Genomic DNA, 26,899 nt, shown 5'->3' on the forward strand with positions numbered 1-26,899 from the left:
GTCTGAGCAGGACAGGGGTACAAAATAAGGTAATTTCTGCCCAACTCTTTCTAAAAGAATTCTTTCTAAAAGAATCCTTACTTGGTGGCTGGCTCTAACTGGCCTAACCAAGATTTTCTCAGAGTTGCCCTAAGTCTAGATTTCTTCTAATTAATCTTCCTTGTTTCTTTTTCCCTTTCACAAGTATCAGTCCAAATCATAGTCTGAAGACTCTACCTGTGCCTGCTTCCTCTCCCCTTTACCCTTCATGTGTGTTTTCTTCAATAAATTCTTGCACTTTTAATTTTTGTCTTGACATTTGCTTCTTTGACATACAGGATTTTGGATTAGAGAAAGAAATTAGATGTTTAGTCCACTATCTTAACACAGAAGTCACTATTAAGCTTTTGCATTCTTTAACAATTTCACAATTCATTGCACTATGAGAGGATGAATTAACACCTAACACATAATCTGAGAGAAAGTTTTGTTTATTGTTCTGATTTACTAAAACTTAAACATTCCACCAAATAACTCAGGAAAATCCAAGTAGTGGAAAATATACAACAGATCTGTTCCTTTAAGAGGTCTCTTTAAAAAGGACACAGAAAATATGTATGTATACATACATATCTATACCATTTAAATTAGTTCTACTCTTTTCTATACTTAGGATTTTCAAGTATAGAATTGAATTTATAATGCTGAGGTAACAATGTATCCACTCCTCAATATGACTGCATAGGTATTTAAAGTGTGAAGATTAATATGAGGTCTCAAGTCACTTGATCAAACCATCTTACTTCAATTTAAACCAAAAGCAGAGTATCATACACGTATCCAAAGGGGTATTTCCAATGCATCTGTGTTTGTGTGTGTGTGAATCTCTGTTGTGAACAGGTACAAACCAAGTAAAGGTTGACTGAGCCACACTGAATATGTCAGAACTCTGCTGTTGTTGGTAATACAGAAACATACACGGTCTTTGTGTTCAAAGTCTTCATGGGGATTTCTTCAGTAATTTCTGTAAGAGAAAGAAGAACTTTTTAAATTTCTGCCTATTATAGATGAGTGTTATTTATTTTGATGAATATTTTTTAAAAATTAATTATCTACATAGTAAGGAATTTGGTCTAAAAGAGCCCTGACCTTGATCCTAACTCCTGGGGGGACTCTAAGTCCTTGGGATTTCCTGAGTGATAGTTGTGTCTTTTGCTAGTCATGGTGGGTGCCTGACCATACTGATAGTTTAAGCTCACAAGATGACTCAGGGTAGATGGAGCCAGTAAGAGCATCAAGACCAACTGTATAATTTAGGGTAGTAGCTTTGGGTCACATAGTATCAGCTGAGACAGAGACCTACCATGTGGGCAATGAATCAATCATACCTACCTAGTCCAGCCTCAATAAGAACTTTGGACACAAAGGCTTAGTGAGTTTCCCTGGTTGGTAATACACTATACATGCTGTACAGCACAAACACACTGTACATACATGCTATTCATAAGTCATTGAGAAGACAAACTCTGTTTGGGTCTCTTCTGGGTGTACCCTATGTACCTCTCTCTGTGACTGCTTCTAGTTTTTGTCCTTTTCCTATAAAAAGCACAATAATGAGTATAATAGCTTTCAGTGAATTTTGTGAGTCTTGCTATCAAACCTGAGGGTGGTTTGGGGAAACCCTCTGAACTTGCATTTGGTGCCAGAGTCAAAGTGGTCTTGTGTAGACTCTCCCTCAAATAGCCTTGGACCCTAACTCTTCACAGTTGAGGTTAGACATCTTGGGCTGATTGCTGGAGGACTGTGTCCTCAATTTTACTAGCTCTGGGAACCGCCCAAGATGTCCTGAGACTCCTGACCAAACACCCATTTCCTGTGTCTATTAAAAAAGGCCTATAAACAATGCCAAGCCAGTAGTTCAGATTTGTGGCTTCTAAATATTACCTTCTTGTTATAGGAAGAATAGCCATTCCATTTCTGTTGATAAAAGAGTATGATAAGCCTATGACATCTTGTGATGCCAAAAAGCAAAATGTTACCAATGTTTGAAGGATTTAATTAATATGAGTCACCATGGACAAAGGTAAAAATTTGAGCATCCAAAAATAGAACACAAATAAAACCAATTAAAATATGTTAAAATATGAAATCTCAAAAAAAAAGATAAATTTTTAAAAAGTTCTTTGCCCTTCGTGGGGGCATTTTGCATCTAGCCACATCTGAATTCAAAGGGAAGGATATAAAATAATGGTATACTTCATTTAAATATATATATAAAAAAATATATATATTTTTAAAAAGTATTAGTTACAGTGGAAAAAAAAAGAAATTTTCTCACCATCTGTTTGAGTCTCACTCAGAAATAGCTTCAACTTCCTGCTCCGAAGGCCAAATACCTTGGCTGCTTCACACAAAAGACCTTGGTAGGTGAGTCCATTCTGCCCAAGTGGGTTTTCTAGCAAGAGAGTGCTGACTGTTCCCATTAAACATTCTACAGAAGAAAGAAAACAGTGCATTTGCTCATGAGAGTTCACATTCCTAACATAGGTAGTACCTGCAGACAGCTATACAGGCAGAGTTGAATATTTGGGAAGCCAGAAATAGGCACAAAAGCAGAGTGGGACCACTAACTAAATATTCTGCACAGTCTTTTTTTTTTTTTTTTTTCCAGATTTATTTATTTATTTATACAAGCACTGGGTACAGTCAGACGCGTGGGAGGGTGAGGGAATTCACCAGAGCCAGAGCGGGGAGCAGAGCAGGCAGAAGGACCGAAGTACACTGCTGAGGGGAGCAGCAGGCGGCAGGACAGGTCTGCACGCCATGCGGGACCCTCCTCCGGTGGCCGGGGAGCAGCCGGGGATTGAACTGGCGCCGCAGAGGCTGTGGGCAGCTTCGAAACCCAGCACTCAACCGCTGCGCCACCGGGGAGGCCCTCTGCACAGTCTTTTACAGCCAAAGGGAGAAAGGGGACAGGGTAAAAGAAGCTTCAACTAATTTAGAAGTCCAGGGATGTGGGCAAGAGATATTCAGTAAAGAGTCAAATATTCAGTAAAAACTTAAATAACAAATGTATAGAATGAAGATCCCAAAATATCAAGAAAAATAAACATGAGATAATTTTGTTGGCCAAGGTATGGGTGTGTACCAGTTTTTACATTTTCCAGTAATAAGGCAATATTAAAAAGCTTTGGCACTTATACAATTCAATTCACTTAGATTTTATTTTCACCAAACCAACTTATCTAGTTTCCAGACCACATCAGATGGATGAGGGTATGTCTACATAAAATATGCCAAAAGAAATAAGCCTCTGTCTGCTCCATGTAGCATGGAGTCTACACTTAAATCACAACACTGAAGGCAACTTGAAAAATCCATGAAGTCAGAAAGGCTGAACATAAAAAGGAAAGCATAACACCCAGCATCCCATAACCTGCCTGCAGAATGTTCACAGCTGGGTATGTACGTACCTTGTGGGTCTGCATTCAGAAGCTGTAAGTTGATGTACTGACAAAGAAGATTAGTAGGGCTGTTGATCACAGAAGGAGCTGATCCTGCAGTCACGTAAAGTGTTTTTCCACTAAGACTCAGTAAGTTGGTTTGGTTTTGTAGTTCTAAAAATAACAAAAAATCATTCTTTCAGGGCAAGATACCTGAGAGCTTGTAATTCACGCTTTCCTATTTAGTTATAAAACTACCATAAATATTTACAGTAATGCTGACTAGAAGGGAATACAAAGGGTACTGGGCTTAGCACTATATCCACTCCCAAACCTGAATGTGCTACAGCGTATGCCATTCCTAAACTTCTAATAGCACATTATTGCCAGCAAGGAGAAACCCAAAGATGCATAAGGTGACATTTCATCCGGTTTTAGGCAACAAGGTTAGCATGTTTTCAGCAATACAAGGGCCAGCTGAATGGATGATCTGCCATGTGTAGATACCCAAATCACAAGGGTGGGCTATGGTGGTTTTACTCTATGTTAACTTAGCTAAGCTAAAAGCATTTTGCAGAAATCTCTGCCTGGCCTGGATTTGGACCACAAGATTTGGGAGAGTTTAGTTACAAGCTTTGTTTGAAATATTAAAGTGGGGGGCCTCCCTGGTAGCACAAGGGATTAAATCTCAGCACTATGAAGTTATTGGCAGCCACTGAAGCATGAGTTTGATCCCTGACCAGAGAGCTAACCCACGTGGCACAGCAGACCTCTCCTGTCTTGCCCATTGCTCCCCACAGTAGGGTATTTCAGTGGATCCGCCTATTTTTTCCCCGTTCTGTCTCTGGTGAATCCTCTCACCCTACCCTGCACTCCCTTCCCTACACCTCTGGACTACACCCAGTTCTTGTATGCATAAATAGGTAAAATAATTTTTTTTTTTTTTAAAGAAAGAACAATGTGGAGGCCCAGGCATCATTCAGCTTTTCATGGTTGTGCTGGATCAAGTGCAGCCAGCAGCCCACACCCATCCATAGACTTGGCCAATTTCTGGGCCAGAAACACTGAGCACTCACTGGCAAAGATACTTCTGCAAGTCAATGACTGTTGTTACTGGATATGCACCCTTGCAGTTTTCTGCTTCTCATTGTGCAGTAACTTCAAGTAGAGTCCTGAACTGTCCACTGACTTATGCACCAGCTCTCCTTGGTGAATTCTGGTGAAATTTTTCTCAGACACTAACCACCTTCTTTCCGATCTATTTTCCTAGTTTCTCTCACATTACTGTTGCTTCCCTTATTCACCCCTAATTGATACAGTGGTAAATGGGTTTTCTTTTTTTTTTTTTTTTTTAGCATGCTTTATTTATTTGTTTTGCTGGTTTGTTTGTTTGTTTTGTTTATACATGCACTGGGTACAGTCAGAAGCGCGGGAGGGTGAGAGAATTCACCAGAGCCAGAGCGGGGAGCAGAGCAGGCAGAAGGACCGAAGTACACTGCTGAGGGGAGCAGTGGGCGGCAGGAGAGGTCTGCGCGCCATGTGGGACCCTCCTCTGGTGGCCGGGGAGCAGCCGGGGATCGAACCGGCGCCGCAGAGGCTGCAGGCAGCTTCGCAACCCAGCGCTCAACTGCTGCGCCACCGGGGAGGCCCGGTAAATGGGTTTTCACACTGAGTTTATTAATTTATAATTAGGCAGAGAATTCCAGTTTCTATTATGCACTAGTACTAATATTTGATACAGTGAAATCTTTCTAGATTTTATCAATCTGGTGACATAAATTAAATAGTATCTGACTGGTTTTATCTTGTATTTTCCTGATTACTGTTGCTGTTCAGCAGTTTTCCCTTTATTTATTTTTTAAAGATTTATTTATTTATGCATACAAAAGCTGGCGTGTAAGCTAGAGGTGGGGTGGGGGGTGTGAGAGGATTCACCAGAGACAGAGTGGGGAGCAGAACAGGCAGACTGACTGAAATACACTGCTGAGGGGAGCAGTGGGTGAGACTGGAGAGGTCTGTTGTGCTATGTGGGTTAGCTCCCTGGCTGGGGATCGAACTTGTGCTGCATTGGCTGCCAACAGCTTCATAATGCTGAGACTTAACCCCTTGTGCCACTAGGAAGGGCCAGTTTTCCCTTTATTTACTGACCATTTAAGCTATTAAAAAATTTAAGAAAATGAGCATTACATTTGGAAGGTGTTATTTTTCTACAGTTGCCATAATAAAATGTCACAAACTGGGCAGAACAACAGAAATTTATTGTCTCACGTTCTAGAAGAGAGAAGTCTAAAATTGTATTAGAGCCATGCTCCCTCTGAAACCTCTAGAGGAATCCTCCCTTTCCTCTTCCTAGCCCTCAAGGATGCTAGCAATTTATTAGTTGCATAATTCCAATGCCTGACATCATTATTGCATGGCATTCTCCCTGTCTGTGTCTTCACATAGCCATCTTCATTTTTTTAAAAAAAAAAGATTTATTTATTTATGCATACAAGAGCTGGGGTACAGGCTAGAGGTTCAGGGGGTGAGAGGATTCACCAGAGACAGTGTGGGGAACAGAACAGGCAAATTGACTGAAATACACTGCTGAGGGGAGCAGTGGGCGAGACAGGAGAGGTCTGGGGCACCACATGGGTAACTCCCTGGCCAGGGATCAAACTCATGCTGTAGAGGCTGCGGATAGCTTCACAGTGTTGTGCTTAACCCCTTGCATCACCAGGGAGGCCCAACATAGCCATATTCTTAAAAAAGTATGATACCAGTCACACTGGAGTTCACCCTACTGCAGTATGACCTCAGGTTTACTAATACATCTGCATTTGCATTTATATTCTATTTCCAGAGAAAGCCATAATCTGAGATACTGGGTGCTAGACTTAAAACATATGTCTTTTGTGGGTTGGGAGGGGAAGGATGGTCAAAATTCAACTCATAATAGTGGGAGATAATGACTTAAAATTCTTCAGAATTTTACGTAGGCTTCTCTTAATGAGAATCAGGATTTAGCAAGATGCAGGAACAATATTTAATAAAGTTAATATTCACTAGGGAAGTATATGAAGTATAGAATTTACCACGTAGCTAATAGGTAAGGGGACAGGATTAGAACCTCATCTTTTAGTAAATTCATGTTCTTTCACAGCCGTATCACACAATAAGGAGGCACAGAGACACTGAAGGCAGGCACTGCTCAAGAGACCAGTCCTGACTCAAGTCAAAAAAGGCAAAGATCATGGCAGCAAATTAAGATCTTTACCCATCCACCTCATGTCAAAACTATATGGATATATTTCAACTTTCCACATACCTGTTTCCCCATGAAAAATCGCCAACTCTGTATTTCTTATACCAAAAATGCTAGTAACAACACTCTTCAGTTTTAAAAGGTCCAACCTATTGTCACCTTTTGGATTTTCCAGAAGCAACACTCCACCTAAAAAGCCACAAAAATAAGTAACATTAAAAAAAAGGTAAATTTCGGGGCCTCCCCAGTGGCGCAGTGGTTGAGCGCAGGGTTGCGAAGCTGCCCACAGCCTCTGCAGCGCCGGTTCGATCTCCGGCCACCGGGTGAGGGTCCCACATGGCACATAGACCTCTCCTGCCGCCTGCTGCTCCCCTCAACAGTGTGTTTCATCAGTCTGCCTGCTCTGCTCTCCACTCTGACTCTGGTGAATTCTCTTACCCTCCCACGCTTCTGACTGTACCCAGTGCTTGTATAAATAAATAAATCTTTAAAAATAAAATAAAATTAGGCGGGGGGCGGGCCGGGCTCGCGGCGCGGGGCGCGCTGACCCCCGGCTGGGGCCGCTCCTCCCCAGGACATGGCGCCCCCGCACGCGCGCCGCCCCCCCGCCGTCGCCGCCGCAGGGGCCGCTGCTGCTGCTGCTGCTGCTGCTGCTGCTGAGCGCCCGGGCCCGCGCCGAGCCCCACGCCGGGAGCGCCGTCCCCGCGCAGAGCCGCCCATGCGTGGACTGCCACGCGTTCGAGTTCATGCAGCGCGCCCTGCAGGACCTGCGCAGGACGGCCCACAGCCTGGACTCACGGACCGAGACCCTCCTCCTGCAAGCTGAGCGCTGGGCCCTGTGTGCCTGCTGGCCCCCCGGCAGCTGAGGACCGCGCAGCCCTGCCCCGTCAATAAACTCATGACCCGGCCAAAAAAAAAAAAAAAAAAAAAAAAAAAAAAATTAAATTAAATTTAAAAAAAGGTAGATTTGAATGAAAAGCCAAAGGGATACAAGGAGACTCATTATTTACTTTCTTTTTTTTTTAAGCATACACTCTACGCAATCTTAGAATGTGCTTTGGCAATTTTTGGCAGACATGTTCCAGGAAAGAAACTATCAGGTACTAACTTTCGTCTTTATAACCTTTATTTTTACTTTATATAAATATTTTTTTAGAATGCACTGTTCATTATAATCCTTTTTTTATAAAGATTTACTTATTTATGCGTATAAGAACTGGGGTGTAAGCCAAAGGTGTGGGGGGGTGAGAGGATTCACCAGAGAAAGTGGGGAGCAGAACAGACAGATCCACTGAAATACATTGCAGGGGGGAGCAGCTGGGCAAGGCAGGAGAGGTCTGCTGCACCATATGGGTTGCTCCCTGGCCGGCCAGGATCGAACTCAGGCTGCAGTGGCTGGCAAAAGCTTGATAGTGCTGTCCTTAACCCCTGCGCCACCATGGAGGCCCTTATTTTATATTTTCACCTTCATTATGATATTTATGAATCCCAAGAACTCAGACTGGCTAAAAATACTATTTTATCATTATTTTATTTTATTTTACAGATTTATTTATTTATTTATACAAGAACTGGGGTATAGGCCAGATGCGCTGGAGGGTGAGAGGATTCACCAGAGACAGAGTGGGCAACAGAACAGGCAGACTGACGAAATACACTGCTGAGGGGAGCAGAGGGCGAGACAGGAGAGGTCTGCCGCACCATGTGGGACCCTCGCCTGCCATCTAGGACCAAACCGATGCTGCAGAGGCTGCAGACAGCTTCACAGTGTGGTGCTCAACCACCTGCGCCACCAGGGGATGCCCTATCATTATTTTAAAAATGTTCTCAAGTGGCCCTCAATGTTGACTGATCCTCTATTTTAGATCCAATTACAGATGTTTACTTTATTGATTTATTTAAATATTTTAAGATAACTTCAGAATGACATGCAGTTATACAAAATAAGAGATATCCATGAGCCCCCTACCCAGTTTGCACCACAACTAAGATACTGCCCCTGACACAGCAAAGTACAGAATAACTTCACTGCCATAAGAAAGCCTTGCATTGCCCTTCCTGCCCCTACTTTCTACTTAATATTACATAATGGAAACATACAGTATATGATTTTTAGGGATTGAATATTTTCACTCAGAATAAATATGTAAAGATTCACCCAGGCAGTCATGTTAATCAACAATTCATTCCTTTGTATTGCTGAGTGGCATGAGCACGGTGTTCTGCTGTTAAGCCCATACCCTGAGTCTTTGTATTTTATAGTGCTAAGATTTTCATTTGATTCTTCATATCTTCTGTCTTTTTGTGCAGGCTTTCTATTTTTTTTTTTTTTTTTTTAGAGGCATGTTTTATTTGTTTGTTTGTTTTTTTTGTTTATACATGCACTGGGTACAGTCAGAAGTGCGGGAGGGTGAGAGAATTCACCAGAGCCAGAGCAGGGAGCAGAGCAGGCAGAAGGACCGAAGTACACTGCTGAGGGGAGCAGCGGGCGGCAGGAGAGGTCTGCGCGCCATGTGGGACCCTCCTCTGGTGGCCGGGGAGCAGCCGGGGATCGAACCGGCGCGGCAGAGGCCGCGGGTAGCTTCGCAACCCAGTGCTCAACCGCTGCGCCACTGGGGAGGCCCCAGGCTTTCTATTTTTAATTGGTTTTGACTGTAATTGATGTATGAAGCACTTTTGCTATGGATGCTTTAAATTCTCAGATAATTTTAACAAGTCTGTCATCCTGGTGTTCACATGTATTGGCTGTTTTTTCATTTAGTTCAAGTTCCTACCAGTTCTTGATATGATGAGTCTTTTTCAATTAAAACCTGGACATGGGCCTCCCTGGTGGCGCAAGCAGTTAAGCACAGCCTCTGCAGCACGAGTTCGATCCCCAGACGGCCAGGGAGCTAACCCACATGGTACAGCAGACCTCTCCTGTCTCACCTGCTGCTCCCCTCAGCAGTGTATTTCAGTCAGTCTGCCTGTTCTGTTCCTCACTCTGTCTCTGGTGAGTCCTCTCACTGCCCTCCACACTCCGCACCTCTGGCCTGTACCCCAGTTCTCGTATGCATAAATAAATCTTTAAAAATAAACAAACAAACAAACAAATAAATAAAAAAAACCTGGACATATTTAGGTATTATGAAATTCTGGTTCCTATCTAAACCCTGTATTTTAGCTGACTTTGTTTGATGTCACTGGTAGGGGAAGGAGCACTGCTTCATTAATTCCTGTTGGGAGAAATTGGGGTTCTTATTCACCTTCCACTGGTACTGAAGTCAAGACTCCTTGTTACTGCTGGAGGGATGAGGAGAAGTTCCCACTATCCTCTATGCCTCTGTTGGTATCTCCCTGGTTTTGAACAATAGGGGTGCCTCAATATTGCTCCCACGTGGTCTATAATGACACCTCTTGGGGTGGTGGGGTAGTGCTGGGCAGTGGTGGCAAGGATAGATGCCCTTGTGTTGCCTAAAAGAATGGTAGTCCAAGCTCTCCAGGTGGTCTATACGGACGCTACTAGGGAGAAAAGATCATTACCACCTATGCAGGGTGAAAAGACCCAGCTTACTACTTGGCCTTCTCTGACACAGCCATGGTAGCAAGGGCTTGAGACTCCTCAATCTGTTCAGGGTGAAAGTGTAGGATCCCCAGGTGGCCTTTGCTGGTGTAAATGGCAGCGGGGCTATAGTTTCTTTTGTTGTGTTTGGATGGAGTAAGATAGTTAATGTTTAAAAGTTTTCAGTCTTGGCTGTTCCCTCTGATCCTGTCTAGAAAGAGCAGGATTGTGTTGGCGAAATTTTGTGTTTTTTGGTATTTTCGGGTTTTTGGCTTCTTCAGCTCCAAGGCAAAAAGATCCAGGGAACTTACATGTATTTATTGGTTGGTACTATGAACTTTAACTGCTTTGTCTTTTCCCCTTCAGCTTGGAGTCTACTAATGTTTGCTTTTATATATAATACACTTTGTGGGAGGAATAGAGAATCATATATAATTCTCCATCTTCTAGAAGTGTAAGTCCAATCATTTATTTTTGTGGATTCATTTTCAGGATAATTAAAAGTTATCTTGGGCCTCCCCGGTGGCGCAGCGGTTGAGCGCTGGGTTGCGAAGCTGCCCGCGGCCTCTGCGGCGCCGGTTCGATCCCCGGCTGCTCCCCGGCCACCGGAGGAGGGTCCCACATGGCGCGCAGACCTCTCCTGCCGCCCGCTGCTCCCCTCAGCAGTGTACTTCGGTCCTTCTGCCTGCTGTGCTCCCCGCTCTGGCTCTGGTGAATTCTCTCACCCTCCCGCGCTTCTGACTGTACCCAGTGCATGTATAAACAAAAACAAACAAATAAAGAAAGAAAGAAAACGTGCCTCTATATATATATATATTAAAAAAATAAATAAATAAATAAATAAAAAATAAAAGTTATCTTATTTTATCAATTTTTTTTTAATAGCCTTAAAGACATTTGTAAGTTTAACTTAAATTGAAAAAATAAAAAAAAAAGAATACGACAAACCATTTATTCTTACCTTGCTCTCTGCCATTTGTACAAATGTTAAGATTGACATATGCGCAAGCAGGGCCAGGTATGGATGATCCTCTGGTGAGTGTAATTTCCAGGTCTGATCCCTTTAACTGAGCACATGAGAATATATGATTGAATAAATGCAGCATCTGACCAGTGTCATGAACTAACACAGCAACTATTTCTTCTCAATGAAAACAAAAGTGTTACACAGTTTGAAGAACACATTCAATCTCATCACTAAAACAGTCAAGAGCTATGATTTTTTATTTTCCTATTATTGTGTTCTTTAAAAGATTTAAGTCAAGGGCCTCCCTGGTGGCAGAGGGGTTAAGTCTCAGCGCTATCAAGCAATCAATGCTGTGGCCTGAGTTTGATCCCCAGCCAGGGAGCTGACCCACATGGTGCAGCAGTCCTCTCCAGTCTTGCCCACTGCTCCCCTTAGCAATGTATTTCCTTGGATCCACCTGTTCTGTTCACCACTCTGTCTCTGGTGAATATTCTCACCTCTGTACCTCTGGCCTATACCCCAGTTCTTGTATGCATAAATAAATAAAAATAAATTTTTAAATAAATAAAGAAGGCCTATATGACACCTGATCTCCTGTCTACCTTCCCCTGTCAGATCTCCTGTCTGATCTCCTATCTACCTTCCTCCTGTTTTCCCCATGAAAAATGATGTGAGAGCATTTCTACCTTTTTTCACTCCCTTGCTCCTTTCTGAACATTCTCTCTCTGATACTATCCAATACTGTCCAGAGCAGTCTTTTAGAACTGACACTACTATGTCAATCTTTCCTGGGGGACAGAATATCAAGATGTAACTACATCATATTAACACAAAACTTAATCCTAAATGTTTTAATAGTTAAACAGAACTCAGAACTTACCTGCATTTTTTCTTGAATAAGAATTTTATCTGAAGTAGGAACTGGATATGGTTTCAAGGGAGCCTTTATGGTGGCAAATATGAACTCTGTGTGGCTTTCGATAACATTATTCAGATACTTTCCTTCAGACTTTGCTTTATAATAAACTGTTACTTCATCAGTTGGAACCAGATTGCACTGAAAGTACATACAGAAACATTGAACAGGAGAGCACATTTTGAAAATCAAAACATTAAGCTGATGCCGCATGAGAGCTGTTGCTCCTATGCTGAAAGGGTATAGCATCCTGCCCATTCCTCTTCTGGACAAAGGAATAAATGAGAGAAAATCCACTTACAAAGCTCTGAACTGTGAGAACTCACACACACTCCTTTACTATTGCAGTGACTTCATCAGATTCTGAACTATACAAGTTCTAGACACCTGGCCTGAGGAAGAGGAGCTGCTCCCTGCCTGTCTCACCTGATGGGAGGAGGCAATGACTCAGTGCACCTGCCTGACTCCCACTTTCCTAATGAGGAAAAGCCACTTATCCAGATACAATAACCTCTCTCCGAGGTAGGTGCTCTGCCCCAGAGATGTCATCTCTGATTAGTTTCTGCAGTTGAGGGCTGTCTTTCCTGAAGATAATTTTATGGAAGTCCTTGAAAATTGAAAAAAGAAGACAAGGGGCATATAATATGTGAAAGGTCCTGATCAGGGAAAGAAAAAGGACTGCTCCCAGCCTGGGAGTAACAATTAGGGAGGGCAAGGGACTCTCCTACAGAGTAAATCTGAATGGGCCATAGATCAGTGTCTACTTATCATTAATTGATTACTATCTTTATATTATATGCCTCTCCAGTCCACCCCAAAAACTAAAATGAAAAACAAAAAAACAAAAGACAAAAAAAAGTCAAAAACAGTAACTACCCCTTATTTGACAAACTAACCTTTTTGCGAAGTTTCTGGATGCGATTGATAACTTCCCGAGCCATTCCTTCATCCACCATTGACTGGTCAGGAGAGATGTCTAAAAGAACCAAAGCCTACAGGAATGAACCATGAACACCATGACAATCAAATAAGGAAAAATGATTCTTATAAATTCAGGGAAATACTATTGAAAAGTAAATCTTGTGAAGTCTATAATGCAGTATTATTTATTCATTGAACTGAGCAAAGTACAAAGTTAATACAGTTTCTTTACAGTTGGTCCTTTGTGATAAGTGATTCCTTCATCTCTGGAGGGGTGTGCATACAGAAGAAAGTCCTGAAATCAGTTTGTGAGTCTCCCACGTGACTCAGCTTTTCAGCTATCAAATAAATAATACCAATTCTCCTAAGGTATAAGATCAACGACCGCAGTGTCCTTATAGGAGCACAACTTTCCATATCACAAAAGAGGGAGGGGATCAAAGGTCTCCATATGGCCATGTCTATTACTTTCTTAAACCATGTCTCTATCCTGTTTTGTCAGTGTGATTCAAGACAGCATTCCTATGAAAGATCACAAAATGTTCAATGTGATTTAGTTTAAACTGCCTCTTTTTGTCAACCTTGACAAAAAGTTATCAATCGCATCTTTCTACCTCACTGGATATGTTACATGCTATCTACCAGGAGAAGTCTGTAAGAGCAGGGAGAGAAATGCCTGACCTACCACAAGGAAAAGCACTGAACCTAAAATCTAAAGCCACCTGCACGTCCCCTTCAAGGAACACTCTGTAACCATCCCTACCTCCAGCCTAGACTTTAGAGATGATCCCCTGTCTGTGCTTATTTGTACTTATCATACAGAATAATAAGAACTGTTTTACTTTTCTTTCTCCATGACTAGCTTATTCCTTGAAGGGTGGAGTCACGTTATTCATTTTTGTATGACCCCATACTTAGGATATAAAGAAGTTACAAAATATCTACCTATAGGGCCTCTCTGGGGGAGCAGGGGGTTAAGCACCACACTATGAGGAAATCCAGCAGTCTCTGTAGCACGAGTTTGATCCCCGGCCGGCCAGGGAGCTACCCACATGGTGAGGCAGACCTCTCCTGTCTCGCCTGCTGCTCCCCTCAGTGGTGTGTTTCGGTCAGTCTGCCTGTTCTGTTCCCCACTCTGTCTCTGGTGGATCCTCTCACCCACCACAACTCTGGCCTGTACCCCAGCTCTTGTATGCATAAACAAATCTATAAAACAACAACAACAACAAAATATATATTTATTAAGGGAACGTCTATGTTAAGGGCACATAATAAAAGAGTTTAAGTGAATAACTGGTTTCTTTTACCCTGATACAAACTGTCAAAACCATCTGGAAGGACAAAATACTCCCTTCTTTCATGTTCTTATCTTTTGGTAAAGAAATGTTATAGGGAACAGAAAAATACCTGTGCATCTGAGTGTGCTTCAAACTGCGCAGTCCCACCTACTGCCTGATCAAAGGTGTACATGAGGCGGATATCCTCTCCATGTAATTCATGACCTTCCACAATGATGCTCCCTATTAGAAAAGCAATTGTCACTGTTACTCAATCATCAATCAGTCCCTCTTCCTCAAGTCACCATGCTACCAGTATATGGAACCACTTTTTGACAGAAACTTCACAGCATCCAGATACAGAGACTTCAAGAGATTATTTTCTCCCATCTCACAATGCAGCCAAAGGGATGTGACAAACTCTTTGGACTGTACCATGCTGCCTTGTCAAAGACAGTCAAATCACCACCAACATCCATGTTTTATATAAACTCCCAGTTCTAGGAGGTAATGACTCCCCACCGTAAACAGGAATGTGATACGATGAAGAAAGCACAGTTTTAGAGTTGAATCAAACTTCAACCTGGCACTCATTGGTTGCCTGACTCTGTCAATAGGATGTAGTGAGGTTACATGGGAAGTGTGAAATTTCAACCCTCATGCCTGTGAACGATAGGCAGAATGTATAAATAATTGAGGGTGAGTAGTTCCACCTTCAGGGAAGCAGCAGTCAGTCAAAATGATCATCTTGGATAAAGAGTGCTGGCTGTCATTTTCACCTTATGTCACTACTCTGAAACTATCTTCTTTCCACCAGTGCAGAACAGCTATTCATAACTACAGTGTAGTTAGGCTTTTATTTTCAAATGAGGATTGTTCCAGAAATTTCTGAGGTTTTGGCTATCTGGTGAAAAACATTTGCCAAAGATTTTATTAATTTATCAGATTAATGTAGTAATGACTTAATTTTTAGTTACCATCCCCTTAGATTTTGTAAATTTTATCTAAAAATCTGGAGAATCTTAGGGACATACTCCTGTTTCCAAAACCACTCACCTGATTTCTGAGCCTCTGTCTCTCCTCAAGGTCCCAGTTTGTGATGTCTAATTTCAGAGGGAGCCCTAACAATCAATACCTTGTGCCCTACAATAACCAGAGAATGAAGCAGCCACAGTAAGCCAAACATGATTCTAATCATGGACTGCTAAAACCACTTGACACCTGAAACAGTTATACAAAGAAGAGGAGAGGAGCTGAGTCACTTTTCTAACTTCCTTATGCTATCCTATACTTTTCCCTCAGAGCACTTGTTCACCTTCAATATCTGGCCGTACAGCAAGATAAGAACAATGTCTGCCTCATCCAACTCAATTCCCAATGCCAGCCAAACAGAAGGGCTTTGAAAAATATCCACTGTTGGAGCACTCACCACTCTCCTGGAACCGTTCCAGCTCCTCACTGCTCAGCTGCTTGATGGAGGTCATCACTGCCTTGAAGGCTCCCTTCAGGCGCTTCCCTAGGACCATGTGATCGGGCTCTGCCCTCAGACGAATGCCATACTTGTTTTTATCCGTAGATAATGTAACTTTTCGAACATTCAATTCCTATAGTTTTCAGACAAAATGAAACAAAAACAAAGATCCACAAATTCACATATTTGACTGTGAATGAATAAAATGTGATATATCATACGATGGACAATTACTTAGCAATATACAGGAATAAAGCACTGACACATGCTATAATATGAATGACCACTAATGCTAAGTGACAGATGTAAGATACAAAAGACCATCTATGAACTGTCCAAAGTTGGGACACTCAGAGACAGAAAATAGATTACTGGTTGTCAGGGCATGGTAGGACCTTGAGAGGAAAATGTATGTGAATGCTAACGGACACTGGGTTTCTTTTTAATAAAAATTTTACAAGTTTGACAATGAAAATGATATAAAATTGTGGTGATGGTTGCACAACTCTAAAATAGTGAAAATCACTGAAATCTATGTTATGAAAAATACTTCCTTGTCAAGATCAAACAACACAGTTGAGCATAACTTACCGAAAAAGAAATTAGAAATATAAAAGAATTAGAAATATAAACTTTATCTTTTAGTACTGAGTACTTCTGCTTAACCAATTTCAGAGCACCATAAAACTACTGATTAGACAGAAGAACCAGTTAATCATAACATTTCATGCCTCCATCATACTAGTTAAGGATTACTAATACAGCAAGAAATATTGATGGCACAGCAGAAAATATGAAAATGAAATTTCATGAAACTGTTGATTAAAGCAAATGGTAGGGAAATGCCTAGTTTTGCCATTATACCCAACAGTATTATTGATCTCATTATAGTGATTAAGATAGTCTGCTTAAATTTATTTATTTATTTATTCATTTTTTAAAGATTTATTTATGTATTTATACAAGCACTGGGTACAGTCAGAAGCGCGGGAGGGTTAGAGAATTCACCAGAGCCAGAGCGGGGAGCAGAGCAGGCAGAAAGACTGAAGTACACTGCTGAGGGGAGCAGCGGGTGGCAGGAGAGGTCTGTGCGCCATGTGGGACCCTCCTCTGTAGGCTGGGGAGCAGCCGGAGATCGACCTGGCGCTGCAGAGGCTGCGGGCAGGTTAGCAACCCAGCACTCAACCGCTGTGCCACCGGGGAGGCCCTTATTTTTTTTAAAGATTTATTTATTCATGCATACAGGAACTGGGGTACAGGACAGATGTGTGGGAGGGTGAGAGGATTCACCAGAGACAGAGAGGGGAACAGAACAGGCAGTCTGACTGAAATACACTGCTGAGGGAAGCAGCAAGCAAGATAGGAGAGGTCTGCCACACCATGTGGGTATCTCCCTGGCCAGCGGGGATTGAACCCGTGCTGCAGAGGTTGTGGACAGCTTCACAGAGCTGCGCTCAACCACTTGCACCACCGGGGAGGCCCAAATTTATTTTACTTTTACCTATATCTGCAGTAAGCATTAATGATCAAATTTGTGATCTAACTTTTTAGTTTTTAATATTTTCTTGCAATTCTCAAGCAAGTCAAAAGTAAATATACAAATTAATATTTTCTGCAATGATAGAAGTATAGAAGTAAACATTACATATGAAGGGATAAACATTACAATGACATATTTAATTTCATAATAGAGAATAAAATAAAGCTTTCTGGGAAGACAACTGTCATTGTAGTTTAAACTTATGATCCCAAAACTCCAACTTAAATTTTTAACAGGCGAATAATCAAGTAAATGACAATGTGGTGAGAAAGTGAATACAATGCAGCTGAGAAGAATAAAGTAGATCTTTATGTTTGACACAGATGTCCTTTTAAGATACACCATAACGTGAAAAAGCAAGTTAAAAAATCACATACATGATCCTCTTTGTGCACCAATAAAACCAGTGGTGTGTACATGTTTGTACACATGTGTGTAAAATGCTAAAAACGTTTTGCACATTATACCAAGACATACCCCAGTGAACATCCCCAGGAGGGGTTGACCAGATGCAAAGGGACACATCTTAAACTCAATGCTAGTGCTGGAGCAGGATACATTCAATGTGTGCAGTATACATTCAATGTGTGTTCACCTGATGTATAATTTTAAGGAAAAAAAAATATGTGTGTGTGTATATCTATCTATCTATCTATCTATCTATCTATCTATCTATCTATCTATATATATATAGATATATATATTTAACTACCGAGAAGTATTTTGGGGAAGAGAAGTAGATGAAGGTAAAATGATTTAACTCAAAATAAATAATCCAATTAAGTCACAAAAATACACTGATCTTGACTTTTTTTTTAAAGGAGTCATTATTACAAAAATTCATCATCTTCTCAAGGAAAGATGTGTTTGGACCAAAACAGACAGATCATCTGTCTTACCTCAGTGATATACTTCTCCAAAGACTTGATATCATTAAGTGCTTCTGGATCTTGATGGATAACCACAATTTCTTTCAAAGGATACTAGGGGGAAAAGATGAGAGACAGATCACTAAGCACCAGTCCTCTACACTGCAGGAAAATGGAGTGAGTTTTATTCTAAATGCCAAGCTCCAGATTAATAAGGTTCACCTAGTTCTAGGTTATTCACACCGTTATTACAGAAAAGAAAAAAAGTATTCCATTTCTAGATGCTCTCTACATAAGAAAATACTCTAAAGATATAATTATGATGTTTGAACAATATAAAATATAAGTAAAATTTTGAACCTTTATTGGAATAGTTTTGCGGTCTCGAATCACTCGCCCAAGTTCAATCACAGACTGCATTCTGGACACTGCATTTTCTGTCTTCTTGTCAATTAACTCCTCTCTGATTGATGAAGATGGAATATACAAGAAATTAGATTTGAAAGGAGAAAACACCGAACAATAGGCATACAATCTGGATTTGAGAGGAAAGGGGTCAGCTGAGGGATATGATATTGTGGGTATGAACACAGTAGTGCATGCCTGCCTTGGGGACACAAGGCAAGAAGCAGGCAGCAAGCCTGGATCTGCTGCTGATGGCCCACATTCCATTAATGCAACCCCAATGAACCTATCCCTACCTCACCTGCAACAGCATCTCTCTTATCCATTCTGCAACCTGAGTAGCAGCTGAGGTAGATGGCAGTATCCAGAGGGGCTAGAGCAAGGAGCTAGGCCCCCACATGAACTGGGGGCAGCTCGCCTTCCCAAAGCTTCCATGTATTTGATTCTTACCGAACATGGGGCAACATGAGGTAGTGAATGCTGAGTGTGTCCTTGTCCTGGACAGAGACAGGGTCAATCAGCATCTTTAGATTCTGGTACATCAGTTCCGTGAGAAAAGGTGTATAGGGTGCCTGTATGAGGACAGAAGACATCATATCTCTTATGTGTACTCATTTACTATCTATTAAGATTGAAAAATAGTGATTAAACATATTAAAGAAGGAGCAAATAATATGCACTGCAGTGGACATGAGATTATTACTTAGCATGTGCCATGAAATAAAAGGAACTCATTTGAATTTGGTGAGATGGACACCTATGAAGTACAGTGAAAGAGGTGCAGCCAGGACTCAAAATATCCTGGAGAAAATATACAATAGAACTGGAGACCCTGACTATATGCCAGTCAAATAAATATGCAGAGGACTGAATATTCTGACCTCAGAAACCTCATCTGCAAGCTGGGGAATCTACCTGCTTCAGAGGGTAAAGCATATGCCTGGTACAAAACATGCATATTCAGGAGATAAACAGAAGGCTTAAAGCATTACAGTGGAGTCACAGAGCCAGATAGCATACAGGGGATTAAAACTGGATTTTCTGGGCCTCCCTGGTGGCACAAGGGATTAGGTCTCAGCACTATTAACTACCCGCAGTCACTATAGCATGAGTTCGATCCCAGGCTAGGGAGCTAACCCACATGGTGCAGCAGACCTCTCCTATCTTGCTCACTGCTCCCCTCAGCAGTGTATTTCAGTAGATCCACCTGTTCTGCTCCCTACTCTGTATATGGTGAATCCTCTCACCCCACACCTCTGGCCTATACCCCAGTTCTTGTATGCATAAATAACTAAATCTTTAAACAAATAAAACTGGATTTTTTGCTTCTGTATCGTTTAATATTTCAACTGGAAGAAACATGTTTCAAATAAAATACTGTTTGGGATATAAACCTGCCTGGTTAAATAACTACATAAAATTATAACTTTATTATTTAAAGGGGACTGTGGCAATTTGGTTTAGATATAAAATCTGGACCTAAAAAGTACTCCCAGTAACAAAGAGAAAGATCCCATCTTTTGAAGTTCATGTTTCTTGGCCATTACTTGACATATCATAGCTAACAAGATATCTGAAAAGGAACTTGAGATCTAATTTGCTTTAAGATTTCTATTTCTACTTCTTGGGTAACAAGTACAGACAGAGGAGGATGCTACAGCAGAAAAGCACTGCAAACAGCCAACTGGGCTAAAATCTCACCATAAGTCTGCATAGAGAAAGAAGAACACTAAACAAGGTCTCCAGGGCCATTACACAATCCTCCACCCCGTTTTCGCCCTAGAAATGAAAAAGGAACATTGAACTGTTAGAAGCGTTTATCATAAAATCAATTAAGTAGTTCCTAAAAGCAGTTTATTAAAGAGAGCACATAGTGCGCACAGGACAGATGGAATAGGGACAAAGAGTCATGACCACAGGTGGTCTGGGCTTGGTGCAAGAGGCTAGGACGGGATCCCCTACCCTCCCCAACACTGAGGTATGCTGAGAGTGGCTCTTCAACTACAGAGATATGGACCAAAGGACCAAAAGGCTGTGGGTGGGATTCACAGGCAACAAAAAGAAATTGTCACTAATTACTGATTTTTCAAATAAAGTATATACCATGTATTTAAAAATTAATTATACTTATTGTAGGGGAAAAAAATGAAAACCCAACCCTAATTAAGATACCCAGAACATTATAAACACTTCAGTTTATGTCCTTCTAGATAATGTGTATACACACATACATATATGTGAGTGTGCAATTTAACAAGATAAAATTACTGTTTTGTTAACAGGTTTTTATTTATTAACATAACTGAAGCAGGACTGACAGGCAGTGGGAACCCTCACCTAGCCTGTGCCGGGGCATACCTCACTGCCTGTCTCGTAGACCAGTTTATACAATTTATATCCTGGGGCCAGAACCCATGCCTCCCATATCCTAAATCCCCAACAGGCTTAAGGAAGAGTTTTGTCAATAAACTGGCTTCCTACAGGCAGAAGCAAGTTGTCCTTGATCTCACAGCCTTACCTGATCTTTGCAAGTAAGCAAACTGAGTTGGATTTGGGATTCTAAGAGGTCTGCTCCATTTAGTCCTATATGGCCCGAGACATTCCCTCAATCTGACATGTTCACAATTGTGTTTTGAAAATGAAGTATGCAAGTTGAGTTCTGGTACTTATAGGCCCCGATCCATATAAGGTAAGTAAAGGAAGACAAGAGCAAAACCTGAGAAAATTTGAATATGTTCCTTTTTCTTTCAGCTGAACTCTTTCCCCCTTAACTCTCAAAGTTGCTACACTTTTTGCTTTTTCCAACAGTAGCCTACACTTACCTTTAATCTTTTGCGGTTCATTCTGACATACCAATTGGTCAGAATATCCACAAACTTGACCAGTCGAGGCACCACAGTATAAAGCCTATAAGCTGAAAGTAAAACAAATCAATAAGGCTATGAGAATACGCTAAACATGTGGGTTTGCTTGGGGATGGGCTAGAAACACTAACAAGCAAACTGGGCCTCCATGCACACTAAGAAGACAGGAAGAACTGAAGTGAATCAATTGTTCCTTTACTGAGGATATAGCACATGACAGTCATGGTGTTTAGGGTACATACAAAACCAGCTGTGAGCCACACACAACTCCCACTTGTCAATGAGAAAAGTGGAAATTTCATGCGAGGCTGAGACTGATGCTGCCCACCACACAGCTCCATGAGGATCCAATGACCTAGAGCTATGCAAGGTGGCAGATAACAAAGGCCCAACTTCCTGCCACTGTGCTATACAAACTAAGATGACACACAGAAAGTTCTAATGTAATGCTAGAGGCCCAACACGGGCCAGTTTGTTTCAAGCAGGAACAATTCTGTTATGTAAGGGGCATCTGGCAGAGATATTCTGGGTGTCACTACTGGGGAGGTGTTCCTGGTAACAGATGGGTAGATTCCAAGGACACTGTTCAACACCCTGTAGGACACATGAGCTCCACCACAGAGAGTGACATGGCCCAAACTATCAATAGTGCTGTGCTGAGAAACTGGCCTGGGATATGAGTAAAACAGCATAGACTTTCTGTGGGTTAAAACAACTAGTAAGAGAAAGTTAAAGGTGGTGGAAGGAGAGAAGTGTTGTGAGGAGTTAGATGAAGGCTCTTCTGAGGAACTCATCAGGCAAGTAGGAAGGTGAGGCAGGGGCTTATTTTCAGGATTTTCCCTTTCATCTCCCCATTAACTAATACCCTGTGGCTCAAAAACAAGGAAAATAAGAGTAAATATTATGTGAACAAAATTTTTTAGAGAATGTTACTGAGGCTGTTCTGAGCTCAGGTGAAGAGAAGTTGCAAAAGGCAGAGCTGCTTCTGCTGTGGTTCAGAGATCGAACCAAGGCGTTGCTGCCAGAAACTCAGGCCAGAACTACTAACTGGTTACATATTCTTACATAGATGATTTCATTGATTGGAGGTCTAATCTGCAAGAAATGAGGCCTGAGTTCTATTTCTAAGATTCACTACATTATTCACCTTCTAGTGAACTAGAGGATCCTGTGTTTAGGTTTCACTTCTTATTTAGAGTAAATGAAGCCACATACAATGAGCTACTGATAAGGTCACAAGTAATTGCACTCTTTCAGTATTAGCCTTACCGTAAGTCCTTATACCTCTATGTGGACAAAGGAACTGAGGGCAGAACGCCAACAGACTGGTGGTGGTGGGGGAACTGAACCTAACAGTGTAGGTCTAAAGCCTGGTCCTCACCTGTCACTGGTGTGCACAACTGCGGCCAGACTTCTAGTTCCAGGCAGACCAGTCCCACTGCATGTATGTATGTGCTCAGAAGGTCATGGCAGCAGTTGCTATGGCAAGGACCATCAAGTGCAACAATCTCAAGCACAGTTTCTTACCCATTCAAAAGTGGACATGGCTGTGAGCAGGTGTTCTAGGGAGTACAGTAAGAGGCCAGTGCAGTAATCTGCCTTGCACACATTTGAATCTTCATTTTGTCAATTTTTCCAATAGCTAAACAATCATATGATGATGCATATTTACGGTTAGGCATGTTTAAGGGGTGAACGAGTCCTTAAGGATGACTGACATATGAAATATGCCACCGTGCCAAGTCATATGACATGTACTGTGACAGTCTCTGCATGAACCAGAGGACATCTTTGCCTCCCCTTTGCCCCCAAGCCACTGGAACACTGCTCCTGCAAGGGGGCACCAGCAACTTCATGGTGGTGGTGGTGGTGGAGAGGGCAGTTAAACTTGCCAGGGCATGTACAGGGAAGCTGTCTTCTCTTTCGCCTAACTGCTTTAGCAGAACCATTGTAGGCATCTTAGTCAAAACCTGGGTTTTAAACCCACGCCATCTAGCATCAAAGCCTGTGCTCATCCCATGCAGTGCTCTGAGGGTGAGGTCACTAGACATCACCCAAGACATTTCTCTAAGCATTGGTTGGCATAAGCACAATTCCACAAGCAACATATCTCAATAAAACTATATTTGAGAGGTTAAAAGAAACCAGTGTTTTGGACTTCTCAAATTTTCTATGAAATTTCCTGTTTGTAAAGAAAATAAGTATCAAAAGCGCTATGAGACAGCGCTTATTCCTGGTAGGATGACTTGAGATACATACCTGCCATTTCAGTCTCAAAGAACTCAAGGAGTGATTGCATGAAGGAGAGGACCCAACGATCTGTGATGTTGGCACTTTCTTTAACTGTGTTCTCATTGTAGAGGAATTCCATTTCTTCCTCCTAGGAATTGACAACTAGTGAAACATTTCAGCATGCTTGTGGGAAATTACTATGGAAAAATAAACTCTTTGATTTTCTTAACTGAAAGAAGATACTTCTCAAAAAACCAAAAAAATCTACAAAAAACCCAAACTCTGTTGGCTTTTAAGGTTGATTCTCAGCAATATTTTCCAGATAAGTGCTACACTTAGGACGTTAGCACCCAGTTAATGAATTATGTTTTTGAGTGAATTAGAGAGAACTCAATTATAATTACTATTGACTACAGAGTGAGAAATAGTTCAGAATCTTGTCAATAAGTATAAGGCTTAGTTACTTTAGTTACTTCAAACCTGAGAAAGGTGGGGCCTCCCTGGTGGCCTAGGGGTTAACTCTCAGCACTACCACCTCGGATGGCCTAAGTTTGATCCTTGGCCAGGAGTTAACCCACATATGGTGCAGCAGATCGCTCCTGTCTCACCCACTGCACCTATTATCAGTATATTTTAGTAGATCCACCTGCCCTGCTCCCCACCCTGTCTGTGCTCACCCCTCTGCACCTCTGGCCTACACCCCAGTTCTATGCAAAAATAAATAAATAAAATCTTTAAAAAAAAAACAACAAAAACCTGAGGAAGGAAAATGAGTTAAACTTGTTAGGATTGGATAAATATCTATAAACTATACTAGGAATTAATATTTGCTAACACTGCTCATTTTACCAATATGGCTATATTCCTATCCCATCTTTTTACTTTGCAAAATCCTCCTCATCCTGAAGGCCCTTTTCACCTGTCCAGTATCACAGAGCAGCAGCACTGGAGAAAGGGCAGCAGCGATGCTGGCTCTTGCCCTGGTTTAAGTCTTGATGGCAGGGTCGGCACCTTTCTTCCAAATCCAGACAAGTTCCAGATGTGGGAATTTCACTGAGCCTGCTTCCTGCCTAAAGACTGCTGGCTCAAGAAGTGGTGGGTTACATAAGAAACAAACAACACGGGGGCCCACAGAAGATGCTGTCCTTCTCAATTCCCAGGGATATGACTCCCAGGATCGTTCATTAGCAGATGAGTCAGAGACAGCAAGTAAGCGATGATAACCTGGTAAAGTGGGCTGCTTAAAGAGCACTCTCTCATGGTAATAACATCACTGTTCAATCAACAATAATTTTCCTTGTAAGGTGTTTAACATAAAAGGGTGAGTGGTATCTGGGCCCTGACCCAAATGTAGTCCTGAAAGCAGAGACTGGAATATGTGCAAAGACTGCAGGTCTGAGAAACTTCAGTTGGGGGCAGGGAGGTGGCTTCTCAGAGGAGAACCACACATATCACACCATCATTCATCCTAATAATCCATTGAGAACTCTCATCTTCTACCCAGCACAAATGCACCCATCCAGTGACCATCTGCAGCAGCCCTTACCAGGCACTCACTCTGATAGTGACTCTTCCCCGGCTCCCCCACTGATTCCATCAAGGGAAGGGGGCTTGCTGGGTATCTCTAGCACGAAGAGCTGATTGGCTAAATGACCGCATTTAGTCCACTGCATTCCCCAAAGCCCAGACCCTTCATTTACAGCCACCCCAATGATAAGCCCTATAACACCCAGCAGAGTGGGGCAGACCCCACCCCACACCTTCTGCAGCCTCAGGACGTTCTGGATGAAGAAGCGATAGGCGTTATACCAGGGAAGTAGCACGTCCTTCAAAACATCGCGCACACCTTCCTCCTTAAAGCGGAGGTTTTCTGCACGAACCACAGGGGAGTTAATCAGATATAATCTAGAAGACAAAAAAAAAAAAAAAAATTTAACAAAAGAGGAATGGAACAGTAAACCAAACATTATTACTTGATACACAGAGGGCAACACTAAAATGAGCACTTTTCCCTACAAATGGGGGGAATTATGAATACTTTTCAACTGGTCAACTTAAAATATCAATGTTATCAACCAATCAGCTTTAAAGCTCTTTGTGTAAGAGACCTAGCAAATTATAAAGGGGAGATACAATTCCACACAAAATATGGCACTGAAGCAACCTAGAAGCATGCTGATTTGGAACACAAAAAGAAGTGCCAGGGGCCTCCCCGGTGGCGCAGCGGTTGAGCGCTGGGTTGCGAAGCTGCCCGTGGCCTCTGCGGCGCCGGTTCGATCCCCGGCTGCTCCCCGGCCACCGGAGGAGGGTCCCACATGGCGCGCAGACCTCTCCTGCCGCCCACTGCTCCCCTCAGCAGTGTGCTTTGGTCCTTCTGCCTGCTCTGCTCCCAGATCTGGCTCTGGTGAATTCTCTCACCCTCCCGTGCTTCTGACTGTACCCAGTGCATGTATAAACAAAACAAACAAACAAATAAAGAAAGAAAGAAAAAAAATGCCTCTATAAAAAAAAAAAAAAAAAAAAAGTGCCAGGTCTTCTTCCGAGGTATGGGTGTTCACAAGGAGTCAGCAAAGAGACTGGAGTTAGAGGCCTATAGGGTATCCTAGAGAGAAGTCCCCATGCCAAAAAAAAATTTGACATGTGTTGTCAGCAGTGCTAATGAGTGTCTAGTTAAGATGGGAGGGAAGGTGTGTGTCCTAGGATGGCACACTAATTGTTTCTGGGTGGCATGGCTCTGGCAGTGTCCACTGTAATCACAGAAGGATGCTGAGCAAGGGCTCTGTGGTTCAGTGTAACACCATGATCAACATTCATAACCATGACTACTTTAAACACTGGCTCACATTTCTCTAAAAGCTTTTCAATATTAATTTTTATTTGTTCTAGCATAAATATACCTTACATAGTTCTTTTGAGGAATAAGTGCAAAAATGAAATAAATGATGGGGCCTCCCCTGGTGGCGCAGGAGGTTGAGTGAAGCATTGTTAAGCTGTCTGCAGCCTCTGCAGCACTGGTTCAATGCCGGCCGGCTGGCGAGGATCCCAAATGGCACGGTAGACCTCTCCTGTTGCACCCGCTGCTCCCCTCAGCAGTGTATTTTGTCAGTCTGTCTGTTCTATTCCCTGCTCTCTCTGGTGAGTCCTCTCACCCTCCCGTGAATCTGGCCTGTACCCCGGTTCTTGTATAAATAAATAAATAAATAAACCTTAAAAATGAATGAATGAATGAA

The 26,899-nt window shown here is 42.1% G+C and overlaps 1 protein-coding gene and 1 pseudogene across 12 annotated transcripts in view; one reads left to right on the forward strand and one right to left on the reverse strand.

Moving 5' to 3' along the window:
• Positions 1-920: 920 nt before the first annotated feature.
• The window catches only part of IARS1 (isoleucyl-tRNA synthetase 1), a gene marked incomplete at both ends in the record, with an annotated part of 50,781 nt that continues 24,802 nt past the window's right edge, over positions 921-26,899 (reverse strand). For 3 of the 11 annotated variants that reach the window (XM_084237686.1, XM_084237684.1, XM_084237680.1), the window contains 16 exons: positions 921-1,003; positions 2,318-2,470; positions 3,453-3,596; positions 6,730-6,855; positions 11,169-11,274; positions 12,055-12,231; positions 12,987-13,082; positions 14,419-14,531; positions 15,718-15,892; positions 18,199-18,282; positions 18,529-18,631; positions 19,024-19,145; positions 20,275-20,352; positions 21,396-21,487; positions 23,697-23,817; positions 25,430-25,574. In XM_084237686.1, the coding sequence (XP_084093812.1) occupies positions 921-1,003; positions 2,318-2,470; positions 3,453-3,596; positions 6,730-6,855; positions 11,169-11,274; positions 12,055-12,231; positions 12,987-13,082; positions 14,419-14,531; positions 15,718-15,892; positions 18,199-18,282; positions 18,529-18,631; positions 19,024-19,145; positions 20,275-20,352; positions 21,396-21,487; positions 23,697-23,817; positions 25,430-25,574 (1,918 nt within the window). Of the gene's footprint in view, positions 1,004-2,317; positions 2,471-3,452; positions 3,614-6,725; positions 6,856-11,168; positions 11,275-12,054; positions 12,232-12,986; positions 13,083-14,418; positions 14,532-15,717; positions 15,893-18,198; positions 18,283-18,528; positions 18,632-19,023; positions 19,146-20,274; positions 20,353-21,395; positions 21,488-23,696; positions 23,818-25,429; positions 25,575-26,899 lie in introns of all 11 variants that reach the window. The other 8 variants (XM_084237687.1, XM_084237683.1, XM_084237681.1 and 5 more) reach the window with 8 other exon arrangements.
• LOC311172644 (NELL2-interacting cell ontogeny regulator 1-like) lies at positions 7,244-7,729 on the forward strand (annotated as a pseudogene). Its single transcript has one exon. The product of its transcript is annotated as an NELL2-interacting cell ontogeny regulator 1-like (transcript).

Source organism: Talpa europaea (assembly GCF_964194135.1).
Source record: "Talpa europaea genome assembly, chromosome: 7".
In the NCBI taxonomy this organism is placed as follows: Eukaryota; Metazoa; Chordata; class Mammalia; order Eulipotyphla; family Talpidae; genus Talpa; species Talpa europaea.